This window comes from Protopterus annectens, chromosome 6.part1 (genome assembly GCF_019279795.1).
Source record: "Protopterus annectens isolate FY-2018-M chromosome 6.part1, PAN1.0, whole genome shotgun sequence".
In the NCBI taxonomy this organism is placed as follows: Eukaryota; Metazoa; Chordata; order Ceratodontiformes; family Protopteridae; genus Protopterus; species Protopterus annectens.
Genome location: NC_056738.1, coordinates 172,729,578 through 172,750,262, shown reverse-complemented (window position 1 = coordinate 172,750,262; position 20,685 = coordinate 172,729,578). Strand labels below are relative to the sequence as shown.

The window sequence follows — 20,685 nt, the reverse complement described above, 5'->3', positions numbered from 1 at the left end:
AATAAAGGGGAAAGGATCTTACATTCCTTGGATGTACACAGACAACTACGTTTTTACCTGAACAGAACCAAGGACATCAGAAAATCAGAACAATTGTTTGTTTCTTATGCTTCAAGTTCCCAAGGTAAAGCCATTTCAAAACAGACCATTTCTAAATGGATTGCTCATGGAATCAGATTTTGTTATTCACACCATGGAAAGCAAATCCCAGGGAGTATACGGACTCATTCCACCAGAGCTGCTGCCACTTCTGCGGCCTTCCTCAGGGGAGTTCCTACCAAAGACATTTTGGAGGCTGCAACTTGGAGTTCAGTGCATACTTTTTCTAAGCACTACAAGCTACCTCTCTACTCTAAGTCTAGGGCAGGCTTTGCCTCTGCAGTCTTGCAGGGCCTTTTAGCCGCCCCTTCTTCTTTATGACCACCTCCCTTTCTTTCAGCTTTGGGATTCTACCCTACAGTCATGACTGCAGCAGTGAAGCACGATGAACATAGTACAGTTGTGTACACTTACCATAAATGTAGATGTTCGAGCGTCTTCACTGTTGCAGTCTGGGTTTCCCTCCCTCCTGTCCCCTCTTATTTTTACTTTTGTGTGGTTCCTTTTTTCACCATTCTTCTGAGGTGTATTTGCAAAGGGTATGGGACCTTTATGATTTTTGGACTCCTGACATCTGGGGCAAGAAAAACTAGAGAAGATGGCGTCGGCTGTCAGCTTTGTACTCCTGGTGCTCTGACGTCAGGGAGCATGGTTGAACAGCCGACGCCGGTCCCAGACTTTGGGATTCTGGTCGACTGAGGACTGCCTGCCAGCAGGGGAGAACCCTACAGTCATGACTGCAACAGTGAAGACACTCGAACATCTACATTTATGGTAGGTGTACACAACTGTACTTTCTCAGAGGTATCCTTTTATAATTCTACCCAAGATTGCAGGTAGCTTTGGATTCTGTTCCAGCTGTCTGATCAGACTGATTGATGAAATAGAATATGGAAGTTATGTATTTAGCATACTGTTGGATCATTCTCATCTATGTCCGTCCGATGTGACATTCCTCCCTCCCTCCATCCCCCATCCAGGTTGAAACTTTTCTGCCTACATCTCTAATTCTGTTACTGTTTCCTTGGTACTTTTTGTCACTAGGCAGCAAACTTGATTTGAATGGATGGATCTCAAGCAATTGTGGGAATGTTTGTAGGAGCTTAAGGCACAATAGCACTAGCTAATAGCCAGATTGGATCTGAGGAGCTTCTCGGTACCCCAGCTGTTCTGTCAGATGGACTTGATAAACGAGATCAGCATTACGGTAAGTACATAACTTACATTTCTGTATATTCATTTTTTAAATGCTGGAAATATTTTGCATATGTTGATGCAGTGTATTGCATGTAATAGGTGCAGTTTAAGGTTTGTCTGTCAGTTGTTGAATGAACAAGCAAGTATACCTTAAATATGTCGTTTTTGTACTGCCTTCCATTTTGTTTTATTTTTAGTGTATTAGTGAACTGAATTTTACTTTGTTCTCTTAGGAGACATTGAGGCTGCTCAGAGTAGTCTTCAGCACTGCATTGAACAAAATTCCTCGTACCCAGATGCTCATCTGTTAATGGCACAAGTTTACTTGTCTCAAAGAAATTACAAACTATGTTCTCATTCTCTTGAGCTATGTTTGAGCTATAGTTTTGAGGTAAGTTTTGTTGTGTATCTTATCAGACCGTTGCATGTGTGAAAATTCTCAGTAAAAGGTTTAATGGTTTTGTATAACGAAAAGTTGTATTTCTTTGTCAACCATATAATACTTTTAAATTGTAGTTCCATTTCCCTGATAAGCCCCCTTTACTATACATGTCACCATTGCTGATCAGCTTTTGTTTATCACTGCACAAGCAGTGTAGTACATAATCAGTTTAGCCATTGATGAGAATGTACTAATGGAATATTAGGTCATGCTGCAAACATGTATACTTCTGACAGTGATCAGAATGTACAAGTGGTCTGTGGGATGGTGTCCTGCAGGTAAGGATTAGTGGCAAGGGTATTTTAGATATTGTCTTTGTTTTAAGATGCTATGGAGTCCTATATAAACATACTATTAAGCCATCTGAATGGCAGCAGTACATCTTAATACTGATGCATGCTAACTTTAACGAAAAATCTGTGGTAGTTAGTGCAAGGAAATACCAAACTCTGCTTCAGCTTTCAGTATTGATGGCAGTTTAGTGGCTTCCTCTCCCTAGGCTGTTCTTAATTGTGATTCGCAGCTTTGTGGCTTCCTTTTTCCATTGCATTTCCACATTAATATTGTCTGATATTTTGGTTTTAGCATCAGCTTTCTTTTTGTATCAGATGGTGAGAAATCCTCTGACTATAATATCATATGATTGACAGGCATGGTTTATGTGTGTTGGGGGAAATGAGTTTTAGTATCAAAGTGTGTGTGCTTTCAGATCATACACCCTTTCTTAGGAAAGGTTGGATATATTCTCTTTGCAATGTAAAGCTTTTTTTTAAGAAATGGGTGACAGTGCAAGTAGAGTATAAAATAAAAATACAGAGGAAACTGAGACAACAAAATTATTTTCAAACAAGCACTCCAACACCTTTTTCAGAACAGCCAGAAAATTAGACAGAAGAACCTGTACCACAAGCAGGTTTCTTAAATGTCCTTTACAGTATTTAGTTCAGATTTGGCTTCTGTCACAAACAGTTTGACAAATTAAATGGCTTACTGACTTCTCTTTACTGATATTCCTTGTGTAGGATTGACCATGAAAAGTGTTTGATGTTCATCATTCATACTGCCTTAGTGGCATATGGATTCTGTGCCTGCACAAACTAACCTACACTTGTAACTTTCTAGAGCTCAGAATCTCCTCCTCTGACTCTCTGCAATAGGGATTAGATGAGCCCCTCCCTTTTAGTGCCTGCTGTAGGATGCTCACAGTCAAATCTTCTCAGCGGCCTGCATTGGCAGATTATAGCTTCCAGATTTGGTTAAGATCTGTTTGGGAACTTGCTTCCCTCTTTATAATTATTTACTTTTGATTTCTTTCTGTAAAAAATAAAAAAAAAAAAATATATATATATATATATATATATACACACACACACACACACACACACACACACACACACACACACACACACACACACACACACATATAGTGGATATAAAAAGTGTACACACCTCTGTTAAAATGCCAGGTTTTTGTGGTATAAAAAAGTGAGACCACAGTAAATCATTTAAAAACTTTTCCCACCTTTAATTTGACCTATAACCTTTACAATTCAATTTAAAAACAAATCTGTTAGGGGGAAAATATCTTCATCTTCCTCTTTCGGCTTTTTCCCGGTTAGGGGTCGCCACAGCGGATCGCCTTGTCCGCACATTGAATGGCAGTGGAGTTTTACAGTGTCGAGTTGCCAGCCCGGCGCCCAACCTTCCACAGAAGGCACACTCACACGCACACCTAGGGCCAATTTAGAGTGTCCAATCCACCTGCAGCATGTCTTTGGGATGTGGGAGGAAACCGGAGCACCCGGAGGAAACCCACGCGACCACAGGGAGGACATGCAGACTCCGCACAGAAGGCACCCCAGCCCAGGATCGAACCGGAGAACCTCTTGCTGTGAGGCGGCAATGCTAACCACTGCACCACCGTGGCCGCCCTTGTTAGGGGGAAAATATAAAAAATAAAAAATATATAATAAGCTGGTTGCATAGGTGTGCACACCCTTAAACTAATACTTTGCTGAAGCACCTTGTGATTTAATTACAGCATTCAGTCTTCTTGGGTACACACCTGCCATCAATTAAAGAGACTCTGATTAACCCCAAATAAAGTTCAGCTGTCCTAGTAGGATTTTCTTGACATTTCTTGACATCCCTTCGGGAAAAACAAGGTAACCCCAAGCTACCATATAGGTGGCAATCCACTAAGCACAGAAGAGGTTATCAGGGACCTGGGGACCCAGGTTGACAGTGGCCTTTCTTTTGACACTCACATTGCTAAAGTGGTTAGAAAGACCTTCTACATTGCCCACCTGATCATGAAGGGATTCACATCCAGATCCAGTGAGGTCATTGTTCCCCTGTACTCTTCACTTATCAGACCAATGATCGAGTACAATGCCCCATTCGGGATGTATCTCACCCGACATCTGCAGCAATTGGAGAGACCCCAAAAGTTCCTCACCAAAAGGATAAAGGGACTCCAAAATCTGTCATATGCTGCCAGATTGAAGAAACTCCAGCTCTATTCAGTCGCATACCGTCTGCTCAGAGGTGACATGTGCCTGACATACAAGGCCATGTCCAACCCGGAATTAATGGACATGCTCCACCTCAGAAAATCCAAATCCACCAAAACCACTAGAGCAAGCGACTTAAACCTTAGCACGGATATAAATAGGACGTGCTGGAGGGATAGATTTATCACTCAGAGACTCCTATGCTGTGGAATAAAATCCCGGTCCATGTGAGGCAGAGCACCTCGCTGACTCTGTTCAAGAGAAATCTAGACCTGTGGATGGGAGATCGTAGGTTTACCCCGGGAATCATATCTGTGTCACTGCTGGACAGAGGCACAACAAACTAATGGGCACAGTATTTTTTCATATAAGGGGTGGCGTAAGCCACAAAAATTTGGGCTAGGCTTATAAATGCCTTAGGGCAGATAGCCTAGTATAAACCTATGAACCTATTTACTCAGTTGCCTGCTACAGCAAAAGCCATGGTTCGCAGAGAGCTTACAAAGCATCAAAGTGATCTCATTGTTGCTTTAAAGGTATCAGTCAGGAGAAGGGTACAAAAAGATTTCCACAGCATTCAGTGTAGCATGGAACACAGTGAAGACAGTCATCAAAAAGTGGAGAAAATATGGGACAACAGTGACGTTGCAAAGAACTGGATGTCCCTCCAAAATTGATGAAAAGACTAGATGAAAACTGGTCAGGGATCCTGCCTAGAGACCTATAGCAACACTGAAGGATCTGCAGGAATTTCTGGCAAGTACTGGTTTTGTACTACATGTAATAACAAGCTCCTGTATTCTCCATATGTTTGGACTATGGGGTAGGGTTACAAGACAAAAGCCTTTTCTTACAAAGAAAAACATCCAGGCCCACCTAAAATTTGCAAAACAATACATCGTCTTCCAAAAGCATGTGGGAAAATGTGTTAAGGTTGAACTTTTTGGCCACAATTCCAAAAGGTACGTTTGGTGCAAAAACAACACTTTGCATCGCCAAAAGAATACCATTCCCACGCTGAAGCATGGTAGTGAAAGTATCATGCTTTGGGGTTGCTTTTCTTCAGCTGGAACTGGGGCTTTAGTTAAGGTGGAGGGAATTATGAACAGTTCCACATACGAGTCACTTTTGTCCAAAACCTTCAGGCGTCTGCTAGAAAGCTGAAGATGAAGAGGAATTTCACATTTCAACACAATGACCCCAAGCATACATCCAAATTAACAAAAGAATGGCTTCACCAGAAGAAAATTTAAGTTTTGGAATGGCCCAGCCAGAGCGCAGACCTAAATCCAATAGAAAATCTGTGGGGTGACCTGAAAAGGTCTGTGCACAAGAGATGCCCTCACAATCTGAAAGATTTTGAGCACTTTTGCAAGGAAGAGTTGGCAAATATTGCCAAGTCAAGATATGCCATGCCGATAGACTCCTACCCAAGATGACTGAGTGTTGTAATTAAATCAAAAGGTGCTTCAGCAAAGTATTAGTTTAAAGGTGCACACACTTATGCAACCAGCTTATTGTACATTTTTTATTTTTTATATTTTTTTCCTAACAGATTTGTTTGTTTTTCAATTTAATTGTACAGGTTATACGTCACATTAAAGGTGGGGAAATTTTTCAAATGATTTATTGTGGTCTCATTTTTTTATATCACAAAAACATGTCATTTTTAACAGGGATGTGTAGACGTTTTATATCCACTGTGTGTGTATGTGTGTATATATATATATATATATATATATATATATGTGTGTGTGTGTGTGTGTGTGTATATATATATATATATATATATATATATATATATATATATATGGGTCTACTACTAATGCCCGAAACGACGATTTCCCGACAGAAAACTCACCGACGCCAGATGACCGACAGGTAAGTGTACCGACAGGGTGATTTGCCGACAGCGGAAAGACCGACAAGGGAATGTGCGATCGCGACGCTGTAAGTGTGCGATGGTGACAGTTAGGAGCGGTCAGGTAAGTGCTCGAGATTGTGGGATGTCGGGTTAGGCTGTGGGAAAGGTGAGTGTGTGTTCGTGTCAGAGGTATGGTTCGGGTAAGGTAAGTGTGTGCTAGTGAGGGACTGTAGTTTAGGGACGGGTTAAGTGAGTTAGGGTTAGGGTGCAGGTAGGTGAAGTGTGCGTTAGTGTCGGAGCTTGGGCTAGGTACGGGTTAAGTGAGTTAGGGTTAGGGTGCAGGTAGGTGATGTGTGCGTTAGTGTCGGAGCTTGGGCTGGGGGTGGGTTAAGTGAGTTAGGGTTAGGGTGCAGGTAGGTGAAGTGTGCGATAGTGTCGGACCTTATGGTTAAGGTTTGGGTCAGGGCTAGTGTGTATGCTATGTAGTGTCGCGTGTTGTTTACGTTCCGTGTGTCGGTGTAATGGTGTTCGGTGTTTTGCGTTGTCGGGTTTGTGTGTTGTCGGTCATCTGGCGTCGGGGAGTTTTCTGTCGGGGAATCGTCGTGTCGGTAATTAGTAGTAGACCCATATATATATATATATATATATATATATATATATATATATATACACACACACACACACACACACACACACACACACACACACACACACACATCCACACACACACGCGCACACACAGTGTGTGTGTATCTATACATATATATATATAATCTATATACACACACACACACACGTGTGTGTGCGCTGTTTTATTTAAAAAATGTGTGTGCATATGTATTTTTTTCTGATTTTTTGTTAAGTTTTACTGCTTTGCCACCTACTTTTTGGCATTTTCCGGCTTGCTAAAGTTTATATCTGTAACAGTAACAGTACTTGGAACACATCTAGAGCCTGTTTACTGCATTTCCTGTGTTGCACTTAATTTAAAATCGTTTTTTTCTCTAAAAACTGCATTTTACCTGATTTTGGCCTAGCACTCAAGTGTGGGGTCATTTATTGCACTGTTGTGATTATTTTGCTGCTTGTGTATCTCTGCTACCTTTAAACTACAACTAAAAGAAAAAAAAAAAAATCTTGCTTTTTTCCCACTTTCTGAAAGTTAAGAAAGTTCAGTTACAGATTTGCTGTTCTGAACTGTTTGGAAGTTTCTAGAAGGCCAGTGCTTGCTTGGGCTAAAGAGAAGTCTCTGTGTTCACCAGTGGGAGTGGTTAACACTGAACAGCCTGCCTGTCCCTGGAGGAGTGGTTACTACCTAGAAGCTGTAGTTTTATTGGCCATTTTGGGTCAATTCTAAACTCCTTGATCTCTCTCTTAAAACCCTACAACTCTCTTTTTGCGCGGTTTTGCGCACTGAGCAACGTCGGGCAGCTCCGCCTAAACAGGTTTAAACTCTTCCAGGCTCCACAAAGTGTGCTCTTCACTTTTTCCCTTAGAACTGTTCAAACTCTCAAAAAAATCACTCTATTCTCTTTCTAAAGCCCTGCACTTGCTCAGTTCTTATAAGGAAACACTAACTAAAGCACTACACCCTCCTTGACTTCTCATAAGTATTAGTCTCCCCATTGGTCCTTCCTGATCAAGTGAAAAATCAGTTCCCTTCCCTAATCTGATCAGTAAAAAAAACAGTTACCTATACTAATCTGGTATGTCCAAGGGTCAGTTTCAAGGTTACTCTCCAGTCCAGCTGGTGAATCTGGGAATTTTGAGGCAATGTTATAATTGCCTTATGTACACAGACAACCCTCTCCTCCTTCCAACAAACTCTAATACATGTGAGAGATGCAGTTACACAGCCAAACTGGAGGCAGAGCTCTCTCAACCCAAGACTGGCACAGTCAGGAGGAAAAGGTAACCACCCACACCACAAATCCAGTCTCACACAGACCTATTGCATCTGCATACCCAACACATAAACACACAAAAACATACTCGGAGGCTCTAAATAAAAATCTGCCTAAACAGCAAAGACCTCCTAAGCAGATATCCAAGCAACAGCCACCCCTCAACAATACCCACAAATCACATATCTCACAAAATCAGTGTGCCTCACAGTCACAGCCCGTAAGACCAAACAACACACCAAATACACTTGTTATAGGGGACTCTATTGTCCGGCATTCTGACGTCCCACTCACCAGACTGAACAAGGAGATGGTCACTGTAAGCTGCCTGTCGGGTGCCAGGATCCGCCACATAACGCAAGCACTCAGGTCACTCCAAAGCAAGTACAAGTATGACTCCGTCATTGTCCATGCTGGTGTGAATGACCTGAGATGTACCTCCCTGGACTACATGAAAAGAGACCTAGAGGAGCTCTCTGACCATGTAGCCCAGGCTGGTATGTCCCTGACCTTGAGTAGCATCTTGCCCTCACCAAGAATGATGCCACAGTATAAAGACAAAATGATCAGTTTCAACAATTGGCTAAAGTATTGGTGTCATTCAAAGGGGATCCAGTGTCTGTCAGCCTGGGATGACATGCTCGACAAGCCACATTGCTTCGCTAGGGACAGCTTGCACCTGTCACCCTTAGGCTTTCATATACTGGCCAAGGCTCTTGCCACCCCCATAGTGCCTTTTTTAGGCAAGGCTCAAAGGACAAACCCACCTCCATAGACAACGCAAAGATAAAAAAACTAAAGGTAATGCTACTCAATGCCAGAAGTCTAAACCTCAAGATGCACGCACTCGAGACTCTCCTCAGTATGGAGAAAATCGATGGCTGTGCAGTAACAGAAACCTGGTTCAAGGCTCCTGAGAGCACCCCAGCACTCCCAGGTTATAACTCATACCATGTGTTTCGGCCCCAAAACTCGGACCGTAGCACAAAAGGAGGGGGAGTATCTATATTCATCAAAGATACCTACACCTCCAGGTTAGTGGCACTGCACGAAGCATCGGAAACCATCCATGTGCAACTAACAGCGGGCAAAACTGCCTTTCAGTTTGTAGCCTGCTACAGAACACCCTCCCTATTATTTTATTTTATTTTATTTTATTTTACATTTGTTGACCGGGCTAGTCTAGCTGGATATGTGTCCATTTTCAGTAGAGGCCCGGGGAGATAAGCTCCAAACAGTTGAAATATATTCACATCAAAGAAATACATGTTTAAAATGCAGATACATTTACAGTAAAAGAGAAAAAAGATAAAGATAATGTCTGTTAACATATTATTAAAGTATATACTTGCAGTACATTTGACATTGATTAGTAGAAGTACAGTTTCAAGTAGACATTCAAATAGAATAATAGCATAATGTACATGTAATACATCTAGTAGTAAAGGTTTTTTTTTTTTTATGAGGTAATTAATACTATGATGGAGAAATAGATCATTAGATGCTAGGATGAAGTATATGCAGGGTTCTAAAGGTTGAGTCATGTATCAGGAGCTAGATAGTCAGTCAGGATTAGTACAGGGGCACAACCACTTTGTTTTGAGGAAGAGCTTAAGTTTCTTTTTAAATAGAGTTGTGGAGGGAATTGTAGATAGTTCAGAGGGAAGTAGGTTCCAGTGTTTTCCAACAGTATTGGAGAAGAGGGAATCTCCAGCCTTGTTATTTGCTTTGTCGATATTTACAAGAGGTTTGTGTGCAGATCTTAGAGACTTCAGGTTATGGTAAGGGTAAATTAGAGTAGATAGAATAGGTGTTTTGGCAGGTTGATACAGTATTTTATGGGCGATGGTTAGTTGATTAATTTTCAGTTGCTGCTGAAATTCAAGCCAGCCTAGTTGCTTTAAATTAATACAGTGGTGGGTTCTAAAAGGGTTACCTGTAGCAAACCTGGCTATGCTATTGTAGGTGTTTTCTAATTTCATAAGATTATGTTTTGACAGGTTAGTAAATATGGGTGAGGCATAGAGAAGGGAAGAGATTAGGTGGGAGTGAGCAATAGTTATTCTAGTTGCTGGAGTGAGGTAGGGTTTGATTCTGTAAAGAGAGCCTATTTTTTTATTAATAGTTTTCAAGGTGTTGCTGATATGGGTGTCGAAGCTAAGGTTGTTGTCGATGGTGATGCCTAGCAGTTTGGTAGTAAGGTAGTAGTAAGTTATTATAAGCTATTACAGGAACCCCACTTGGCATTCCTGAGAACACTAGAGAATATGAAGGTCTCTCCAAACACTATGTTATTGGGTGACTTCAACTACCCAAACATAGACTGGGAAAACTACTCAAGCCCAAACACCCTCGCCCAACGGTTCCTTGAATTTATAAACTCTGACACAATGGAACAACTGGTCACCACTCCCACAAGAGGGAACAACATATTGGACCTGGTCATCACCAACATGGGGACTCTATGTTCCACACCAGAGGTAAACCCCTCATTGGTAAGATCAGACCATAAACAAATTTCCCTGGACATCCATATCCCTTCCCCACACCCAGCCAAGGAAATCACTGTAAAGAATTTCTCCAAAGCCAACTTTGCACTTCTCAAGACTGAGGTGGAATCCTTCAAAGCCCCTGGGCCAGAGGATAATACAGCCCAATCCGCAGAATCCTTTACAAATGCATTCTATGAGCACCTGCAGGAATGCATGGATCGTGCTATCCCAAATAAACCCAAGACTCACTCCTCCAAAAACAGGAGACCGGTCTGGTGGACCCCTGCCATAAATAAGCTATATAACAGAAGGAGGAAGCTACTACATAACAGAGCAAATGCCCAAAAAGGGAAGCTATCTCTGATCAGTATTAGCAAGAAACTTCGATCCCTCATAAAATCATCAAAGGCCAGTTTCGAAAGAAAAATTGCCCTAGACACTAAAGATAATCACAAGGCCTTCTTTAGTTATGTCAGAAACATGGGCGGAAACTCCCAGATATGCTCTGAATTGTTGCATAACGGTACAAAATATACCGAACCTACAGACATAGCCAACATCCTGGCAGACAGATTCAGCGCAAATTTCTCCCCCCCTTCCCCCCCAAAGGAGCAAACGCCTATCCCAACTGAATGTAACCTCAATGACATCACAGATGCACAGATGAAAGCTGCCCTCTCCAAAGCAAAAAACACAGCATCTATGGGACCGGACGGTGTCCCAGGCTGTGTCTTACACGAGCTCCAAGAAGAACTGAACCCTCACATTAAGTCACTGTTCAAACTTAGCCTTACTACAGGATATGTACCCAAAGAATGGCGTACAGCTACAGTGGTCCCACTCCACAAAGGTGGTGCCACAACGGACCCCGGAAACTATCACCCCATAAGCCTGACTAGTCTGGTCTGTAAAGCTATGGAGCGTATTATCATGGAACTCCTAAACAAAAACATTGGGAGCCTCCAGACACTGGACCCTACCCAATTCGGCTTTAAGGGCAGATATTGCCTCTTAAACCTAGTTGATTTCTTTGAAACAGTTACCAAAGCCATAGATGAGGGCAAGGTAGTCCACACAGCCTACCTGGACCTCACAAAAGCCTTCGACACAATACCCCACTCGGGCATCATAAATAAGCTTACCAGCTTAAATATCAACCCCTATATCACAAGATGGGTTGCAAACTGGCTCAGAGATAGAACCCACATGGTCAGAATCGCAGGTGCCATGTCCGAATCCAAACCAGTTACAAGTGGCATCCCACAGGGCTCAGTTCTGGGACCTCTCTTGTTCGGTATATACTTCTCTGAGGTTCAGGCTAACACGGGGGGATTATGGCTGACAAAGTTCGCAGATGACTGCAAACTGGGGGCCATAATCGAATCTCCAGCTGATACAAGCATTCTCCAAAAGGGTCTCACAGAGACGGATGCTTGGTGCCAGAACCACGGCCTCAAGCTAAATGCTAAAAAGTGCATAGTCATCCCCTTTAGGAAAAACAAGGTGCCCACAAATTACCACATAGGTGGTAATCCATTAAGTACGGAAGAAGTAGTTAGAGATTTGGGGACCAACGTAGATGGTAATTTCTCCTTTGATAATCACGTTGCCAAAGTGGTTAGAAAGACCTTCTATATAGCCCACCTTATCACGAAAGGGTTCGCATCTAGATCAAGAGAGGTCATTGTGCCCCTCTACTCGTCACTCATCAGGCCCATAATTGAATACAGTGCCCCTTTTGGGATGTACCTTACCCGACACCTGCAGCAACTGGAGAGACCCCAGAAGTACCTCACCAAGAGGATCATGGGCTACAAACAGATGTCCTATGCAGCCCGACTAAAGAAACTTCAGCTCTACTCAGTTGCTTACCGCCTACTCAGAGGCGATCTATGCCTGACGTACAAAGCCATGTCAAACCCAGAATTAATGGACATGCTCCACCTCAAAAAATCCAAGTCCCTTAGAGCTACACGCTCCAGGGACCTAAACCTCAGCACAAAAATAAATAGGACATGCTGGAGGGACAGATTAATTTCCCAGAGGCTCCCCTCACTCTGGGATAGAATCCCAATTCATGTTAGACATAGCCCCTCGCTGACCCTCTTCAAGCGAAATTTGGACGCATGGATGGGAAATCGCAAACTCATCCCTGGGATCCCTCCTGTGTCCCTGCTAGACAGAGGCACAGTAAACTAATCTTAAAAGGGTACCTTCTGTGACCTACTTTACAGAGGCACAGTAGGCAAATCTAATAGGGAGGCGGAAGCCAAATACACTCTGGCTAGGCATATAAATGCCCTAGGGCAGATAGCCTAGTATCTACTTATGAACCTATATATGGATCCTCTTCAGAAGCTTGAAGTTTCAAAACTTCGAACTTCAAACAGCCAAGACCAGAAGATCGAAGTTTTGAAACTTTGAATGTTTTGAATGGAGATCGCCATACAATATGGAATGGTATATTTCCTGTTTTCCTCACCGTTGTGTGATCTTTGGCATATTTATTTAGCAGGGGAGCTTGCTCTTCTGCAAAAATGTAAAAATATATATATATATATTTATTTTTTTTTATTTAGTTTTTGAAGTTTCAAAACTTAAATCTTCTGATCCTCTGGTCTTGGATGTTTGAAGTTCAAAATTTTGAAACTAAGCTTTAGAAGTAGATATATATATATATATATATATATAAGTATATATATATATATGTGTGTGTGTGTGTGTGTTTTGACGTTAAATTTGTATTATAGTATTCTTGCTGTTTGCTACTGCTGTCAGTTCCTCTAGGAATTCTTCATAGGTTCATAGGTTCATACTAGGCTATCTGCCCTAGGGCAATTATAAGCCTAGCCAGAGTGTGTTTGGCTTTTGCCACCCATTTTAAATTAATTTTGCTATGCCGTTTTTCGAGGTTAGTATACTGTGCCTCTGTCTAACAGCGACACAGAAGTGATACCCGGGGTAAACCTACGATCTCCCATCCACTCATCAAGATTCCTCTTGAAGAGAGTCAATGAGGGACTCTGCCTAACCTGGACTGGGATTTTATTCCAGAGTGAAGGGAGCCTCTGGGTTATGAATCTGTCCCTCCAGCATGTCCTATTTATTTCAGTGCTGAGGTTCAAGTCTCTCGAGCATGTGGCTCGATGGGATTTGGATTTTCTGAGGTGCAGCATGTCCATTAATTCCGGGTTGGACATTGCTTTATACGTCAGGCACAGAGATCGCCTCTGAGCAGGCGGTATGCCACTGAGTAGAGCTGGAGTTTCTTTAACCGGGCAGCATATGGCATCTGTTTGAGCCCTTTGATCCTCTTGGTGAGGTACTTTTGGGGTCTTTCCAGTTGCTGCAGGTGTCTGGTAAGGTACATCCCAAAAGGGGCATTGTACTCAATTATGGGCCTGATGATTAATGAGTAAAGAGGCACAATGACCTCCCCTGTTCTAGATGTGAATCCCTTCATGATTAGGTGGGCTATATAAAATGTTTTTCTAACCACTTTGGCCACGTGGTTGTCAAATGAGAGATTGCTATCAACTTGGGTCCCCAGGTCCCTAATTACTTCTTCTGTACTTAATGGATTACCACCTATGTGGTAATTTGTGGGCACTTTGTTTTTGCCAAAGGGGATGACTATACACTTTTTGGCGTTTAGCTTGAGGCCATGGCTCTGGCACCAGTTGTCTGTTTCTGAGGCCCTTTTGGAGGATGCTTGTGTCAGCTGGAGAGTCTATTATGGCGCCCAGTTTGCAGTCATCTGCGAACTTGGTCAGCCACAGTCCTTCCGTGTTGGCCTGTACCTCTGAGAAATATATACCGAACAAGAGAGGTCCCAGGACTGAGCCTTGTGGGACGCCACTTGTAACTGGTTTGGAGTCTGACATGGCTCCAGCAATTCTAACCATATGGGTTCTGTCCTTGAGCCAGTTTGCAACCCATCTAGTGACATAGGGGTTTATATTTAAGCTGGTGAGCTTATCTATAATGCCCGAGTGGGGTATTGTATCGAAGGCTTTTGCGAGGTCCAGGTAGGCTGTGTGGACCACCTTCCCCTCATCAATGGCCTTGGTGATGGTTTCAAAGAAATCGACCAGGTTTAAGAGGCAGGATCTGCCCTTAACAAAACCGAACTGGGTAGGATCCAGTGTCTGTAGGTCCCCAATATCTTTATTTATGAGGTCCATGATGATCCTTTCCATAGCTTTGCAGACCAAGCTAGACAGGCTTATGGGGCGATAGTTTCCAGGATCCGTTGAGGCACCACCTTTGTGGAGAGGGACCACTGTTGCTGTACGCCACTCTAGTGTTGCTTGTATTCTTAATGCTGCCTTTATGTTATCTTTATGCTATTATGGCTAATTTCTGAATTGTTTTATGATTTGTACTGGAAAACTGAAGTTCTGTGGTGTCAGTTGAACACTAACGACTGCCTCATGCATGTAGCGCAGCAGTTTAATTGCACCTCTTTAATTGTGTTTTCTGTTTATCTGCTTAATTTTCAAGTTCTGAAAGGAAAGTATTGCATATTTTCACCTCCTTCATTTTTATAATATGTACTTTTGAATTAAAACTGCTATGGGCTTTTTTTTCCCTAAACACCTTTACTGAATTATCACTTGTGACATAGGCAAATTTACATTCATATATTTAAATTTTTTTTCTGTAATGGACGTTTTTATCATTAAATTGTGATTTTACCACAACTTACTTTATTTGTATTTTTTCATTAATGACAAAGGAATCTCTAAGTACATGGTTATTTATGATGTTTTAAAAGGTTTCTGTTTGATTTAAGGACATATATTTGATTGTTTGTTTTCTCACTGTGTAGACGAGTGAATTTTACTTGGTACTATGGCTGTTGTTTACTATACTGTGCAGGTTGTAGAACAAGCTTAGCATATTTTAAACTGTTTCTACTGTATTTTATGCAGCCTAGCTCTATTTTCTGTGTGGGGATATAGAATATATTTCTTATTATTACTGCCCTTAGCTCTTAATAGTGTAAGTGTATTATTTTGGCTAGTGTTTTTCCCCCAGACTTGATGGCTCCTGATATGGCTGCCCCCAACAAATTCAGTTCCACCTAATAAGAAAAAACTCTCAAAAATATGTCTCAGCCTACAGTTTGTGAATATGTTTTCTTATGCTGGCATATAAACCACTTACCTTCTTCCCAGTCATGTTCTGGTGTGAGCTTGCAGCCCTTTAAGGTATGGAGGGGATTCAGACACTTTAGGTGCAGGGGAGGTCCAGGATAAGAGACCCCTTGACAGAAATAATACTGTGTCCCCAGATATTTTGTTCTGTACTGTACTTTATAGTAATTAGAAACAGAAGGTTCACCACTCTGCAGACAGGATATTACCATGTATAGGGCTGATGTGGTTTTCTTAACTAAGAGTATTTTATAGTCAGTTAATCTTGGAGACTAGGCTCCTATTCAGAATGACTATGGGGATACTTTCTCTAGAAATCATTCTGAGGCCACAAATTTTAATGGGGACTGATGCAGACAGTAACAAATACTGTAGTAGAGTTTGTCCAGTCTTATTCTTTGGAAAGTGAACACGTTCAGAAATTGAAGGAAGTGTTTACCATTTCACCAATGCTAGCTGGGTTTAGAAATGCATTTGACTGATAGCAATGTAGAACTATACCGGAGACTGGCAGTTTATGATCTTATTTGAGGATGAGATTCCAAATGCTTTGGCTATTCCTCCCTTGCTACCGGCCTTAGAAGATGTTTATAAAACTGCATGGAAAATCCCTTTTGGCTAGTGAACCATTTCCTAAAAAGGTTATGAGGAAATGTAAGATGTACTCTGATCTTGCAGCTCTCTTTGCTCCTTTGTCAGCTGACACAGCTATGGTTTCTCCAGCTGCCAGCTCTAACAAGAGCCTTAGCTTCTTTTATGTTTACAATGTAGGATAAAATTGGCAAGTGGTTAAACTCTCAAGGGAAAAAGTCTCAGTCTAGTAATTTAGTCTTTAGAATTTTAAATTATCAGGGATTTATGATGAAATTTATTTTGCAATGTGCTTACAGTTTAGATGACTGCTGCATATTTGCCTGCTGAATATTCACCTTCTAAGGAATGACTATGCCAAGACTCACTGCATTCCATCTCTTCCTCTTGTCCCTCTTGCCTTTCCCCTTCCTCCAGCAGCCTGGCCACACACAGCCTCAGACAAGTGGGTGCTGAGAATAATTCAGTGAGGCTACTCTTAAAAGTTGACAGAAAATTTTCCTCTCTTCAGGAAAATCCCTCTACACCTCCCAGACCAGACACATCTCTTGGTACTATTTCACAAGTTGCTAGCAGGGATTATAGAACCACTTCCGCCACCACAAAAAGAAAACCCACACCCTACATTGCTCTTCCACCTACCCTATTTAACTACTTCTATCCCTCCAAGAAGTACACCTAGCAACCCACCAGCCTGTTTATCACTCCTATCTTCCTCTTTTTATGTTACTCTCCTCTATCTCTGTAACCTGTCTCCTCTCCTTGTATCTTACCTAGTTCCTGACTTCCTGCATGCAAATCTCTATCCTAAAAGTAGTACTCATCTCAATATGCCTGCTACTTACTGGCTAATATCTCTAAATTTTTACAAACTCCCCACCTGTACCTTTTTTCTCCCTTCTTCATTCTTTTTTTAGCAGTCTTTCTATAGTAATTAATTCAAGTTATAATGCTTCCGTACTACTGTTTATTTCTTGTTTAAATTGCCTTTGTATTACTATTTACTTGTTATTTGTTAGTCACTTAGTTTATTAGTGGAGCTTTTCTCCTCGGGCCTCTGCTGAAAATGGACATGCATCCAGCCAGACTAGCCCGGTCAACAAATGTAAAATAAATAAATAAATAAATAAAAAGGAGTTTGCACCAGAATCTGTTTGGTACCCAAAAACGAGCTGTCATGCAGACCAGTGTTAGATTTATTGTACCTAAACACCTGTTTGAATGTAACCAAATTCAAAATGCTTACCCTGCACACAGTCCTACCCATTCTTCTGGATCACTGTTTTATGGTGACATTACATCTGAAGGATGTTGGTCTTCAAACTTGCTCCCAACTTCAAGTAGAACCTACAAAAGTCCTGTCTCACACCCTCATGAAGTATTGTCTTCCTGGGGTGTATGATATACACAAAAAAGTATGGCTTTTCTACCAGAAGACAAAGTTGTGACTTTTCAGAACATTTTCAGGGATTTCTCTCTCTAAGAAGCTGCCTCTGCAAGATACTTTCTCAAAATTCTAGCTCTTATGGCATCAGTTATCCTCATGACACCGCTGGCCAGTCTCCACATGAAGAAGATTCAGTGGTACTTAAAATCATTGTTGGACCCAGCACCTGCATACCTTGGAGATCCACTTACAGTGCTGTATTTTTTAAAACAAGAGTTACAGTAGTGGAGGGAGCTTATGTTGCTCAGTCCAGACCTATCCTTCTCTCTCCAGACCCCCTGTTCAATCAGTCCAGAAGGGCTCGTCAGATTCTGTATGGGGAACAATGTACAGGGGAGTTCAGGTGCAAGGTGAATAGGGTTCTTTGGACCCCACAAACTATATAAACATCAGAGAAATTGTAGCAAGGATCCTTCACCACTTAGAGTCTCAGGTCCCCTTTTATTGGTCACAAACAAAACCACAGTCATGTGGTACCTGAACAGACAAGGGGGTGCTAGGTCATACTGTCTTTTTCAATTGGCAGTGATGACTTGGGAAATAGCTTTACAGCATTCTGTGATGCTTTAGATTTCAGATGTCATATATGCCATTAGAGCAAAACATTGTGTCTGACGGATAAAGCAGATCTGATCTTGGACAGACCCTCTTAAGTGAATACTCAGGACAGAAGTCCTTCAGATGTGGGAACACTTCAAATAGTTCTGTTTTACCTCCTTTCAAAACAGACAGTTGGAAAAATTCTGTTTTAGACATCCTTGTATCCATGCTTGGAGGACAGAAGCATTCTAGTTTCCCTTGGATGGAAATGTTCCTTTATATATTTCCACACTTTCCATAGCTACCCAAAATACTTCTGAAGATACTTACCAAAGATCAATGTGGTGATCCTCTTTTGGCCCAGTGAAAGTTGTTTCCCTCTTTTAATAGAATTGGCCAAGTGCAATTATCACAATTTTCTTTGCAGTCTGGATCTGCTCACACAGTGTCAGGAACAACTTGTACACCCCAGCTTAGAGCAATTTCTGCTGACAGCCTGGTTGATTCCATCTTGATGCCTTTTAGGCACTTGTTCCATAAGGATGTGCAGCAGTTATCGAAGGAGGGAAGACAAACTGATATCAGGGCCTGGTATGGTGTCTACCCCTTTGGTTTTGAAATGTGTGTGAGCTACTTATCAATGGCTTATCTTATGCATCTATCAAGGTGCATCTTGTGGTGATCTCAGATTGTTTGCCCATACATCCCCTTCTTTTATCTCTCTTTTGATCAAACAGTTTACAAAAGGAGTGTTCTATCGGAGATCTTCTTGAGAGCAAATTCCTCCTTGTTGGGATCTCAGCTTTGTTCTAGAAACATTGACCTTATCTCCTTTTGAATCTGCCTTTCCAGCTGATTTGAAGTTTATCACTTGGAAAACGGTGTTTTGCTTATTGCTCTGACATCTGCAAGACATGTCTCTTAGCTTCAAGCTCTCATGGTAGACCAACCTTATCTGGTTTTCCACAAGGACAGGGTTGTGGTATACACTAATCCTTCTTTCATGCTATGAGCTGTTTTTGAATTTACCCTGAATCAAGCCGTCAATCTCTCAGTTTTCTTTCTGGAACCTAAAAACAAGAGAGATGCAATTCTGCATACCTTGGATGTGCATAGGCTGCTCAAGTACTAACTTGACAGAAATAAGCCCTTCAGGAAAGCTGAGCAGCTGTTTATTTCCTATTCTGGGGCTTAAAAGGGTCAGTCTGTTAAAGCAAATGATTGCTTGTTGGTTGCCCTCTGCTATTGCTTTTTGTTAGTGCCAACATTACAAATCTATTCCGGATAAGGTTAAGGCGCATTCCACCAGAGCCTTATCTTCTTCGGCATCATATTGGAAAGGAGTGGACTCTTGAAGCATTCTAGAGGCAGCAACAAAGCAGTGCAAATTAGTTTCTTTCTCTAGTTCCAGAGTAGTCTTTGTGAGAACCATTCTTGAGGGGCTCCTGGATCATTACCCTTCCTCCTCCCAGGTAGGGTAAGCTTTGGGAATCTGCCTGTTTGCCATTGAGGCAGTGTGAATGACGAGTTTAGTATAAATGCACAAATCGTACTTACTTGTAACAGCAGATGTTCTAATTTCACACTGCACCCCCTTATTTTATATATAATTTGATTGCATCCAACCATGTTGTGTTATTGGTTGGCTTTGGTTGTTTTTATTGGTGTTTTTTGGCTGTGATTTGATTGCTTTCAGGCAATTCTTGCTTCTGGCCTTTTTTGGTTCTTCCTACATAGTAGTAAAAGCCTGAAGAACACTTTCTGTGACATGGGTTTGGCTTTGCCTGATGGGAGGAACTTTGCCGATCCCCTATCATAGTCGGTCAGAGGAGAGGGTTATGAGCTCTGGAAAGCTGCAAGAGTGGGTTTGTGCAGGCACGGGATCCATATGACATTGAGACAGTGTGAAATTTGGGTGTACAGGATTATGATAGGTTCACCAATCATAACCCATATTTTATGTGTTCAAGACATGTATGGCAAGAAATTCACCTCAAGAGCAAAGCTGAAGATGTCATAATTTATGTAGTGCATGGAGCTTCATCTGTTCCATGTATTACTAGTTACAGAGAAAAAAAAATGCTGAATGTTTTCATGGCTTTCAAAGCCATAAAGCACTTAACTACTTAAGCTCTGTCAGAAACACAGTGTAACACACAAGTCCCCTTACGTTTACATTTACCTTCCATACCTCCTAACTGTCCAGATTTTCACAGAATGTCCATATTTTTGCCTCATTTGTTTGATCTGTTCCTCATAAAGTCCATGGTTTTCAAGCAGTTCAGGGAGGATTGATGTCATTGTAAAGTGACATACATTTGAGTTTGTGAACTCCTGTTCATCTGGCATAATGCAGATGAATACACATCCTGTTATTCTTGCAACTTAGCTTGTGAGAGGAATTGACATCTTGTTGGCACAGACACCAGGCAGAACC

At 41.7% G+C, this 20,685-nt stretch overlaps 1 protein-coding gene across 1 annotated transcript in view; it reads left to right on the top strand.

Moving 5' to 3' along the window:
* TTC21B (tetratricopeptide repeat domain 21B) overlaps positions 1–20,685 on the top strand; it is a 3,240,027-nt gene that overhangs the window by 1,425,106 nt on the left and 1,794,236 nt on the right. Inside the window, exon 13 of the mRNA XM_044075355.1 lies at positions 1,530–1,687. Within this exon, the coding sequence (XP_043931290.1) occupies positions 1,530–1,687 (158 nt within the window). The remainder of the gene's footprint in view (positions 1–1,529; positions 1,688–20,685) is intronic.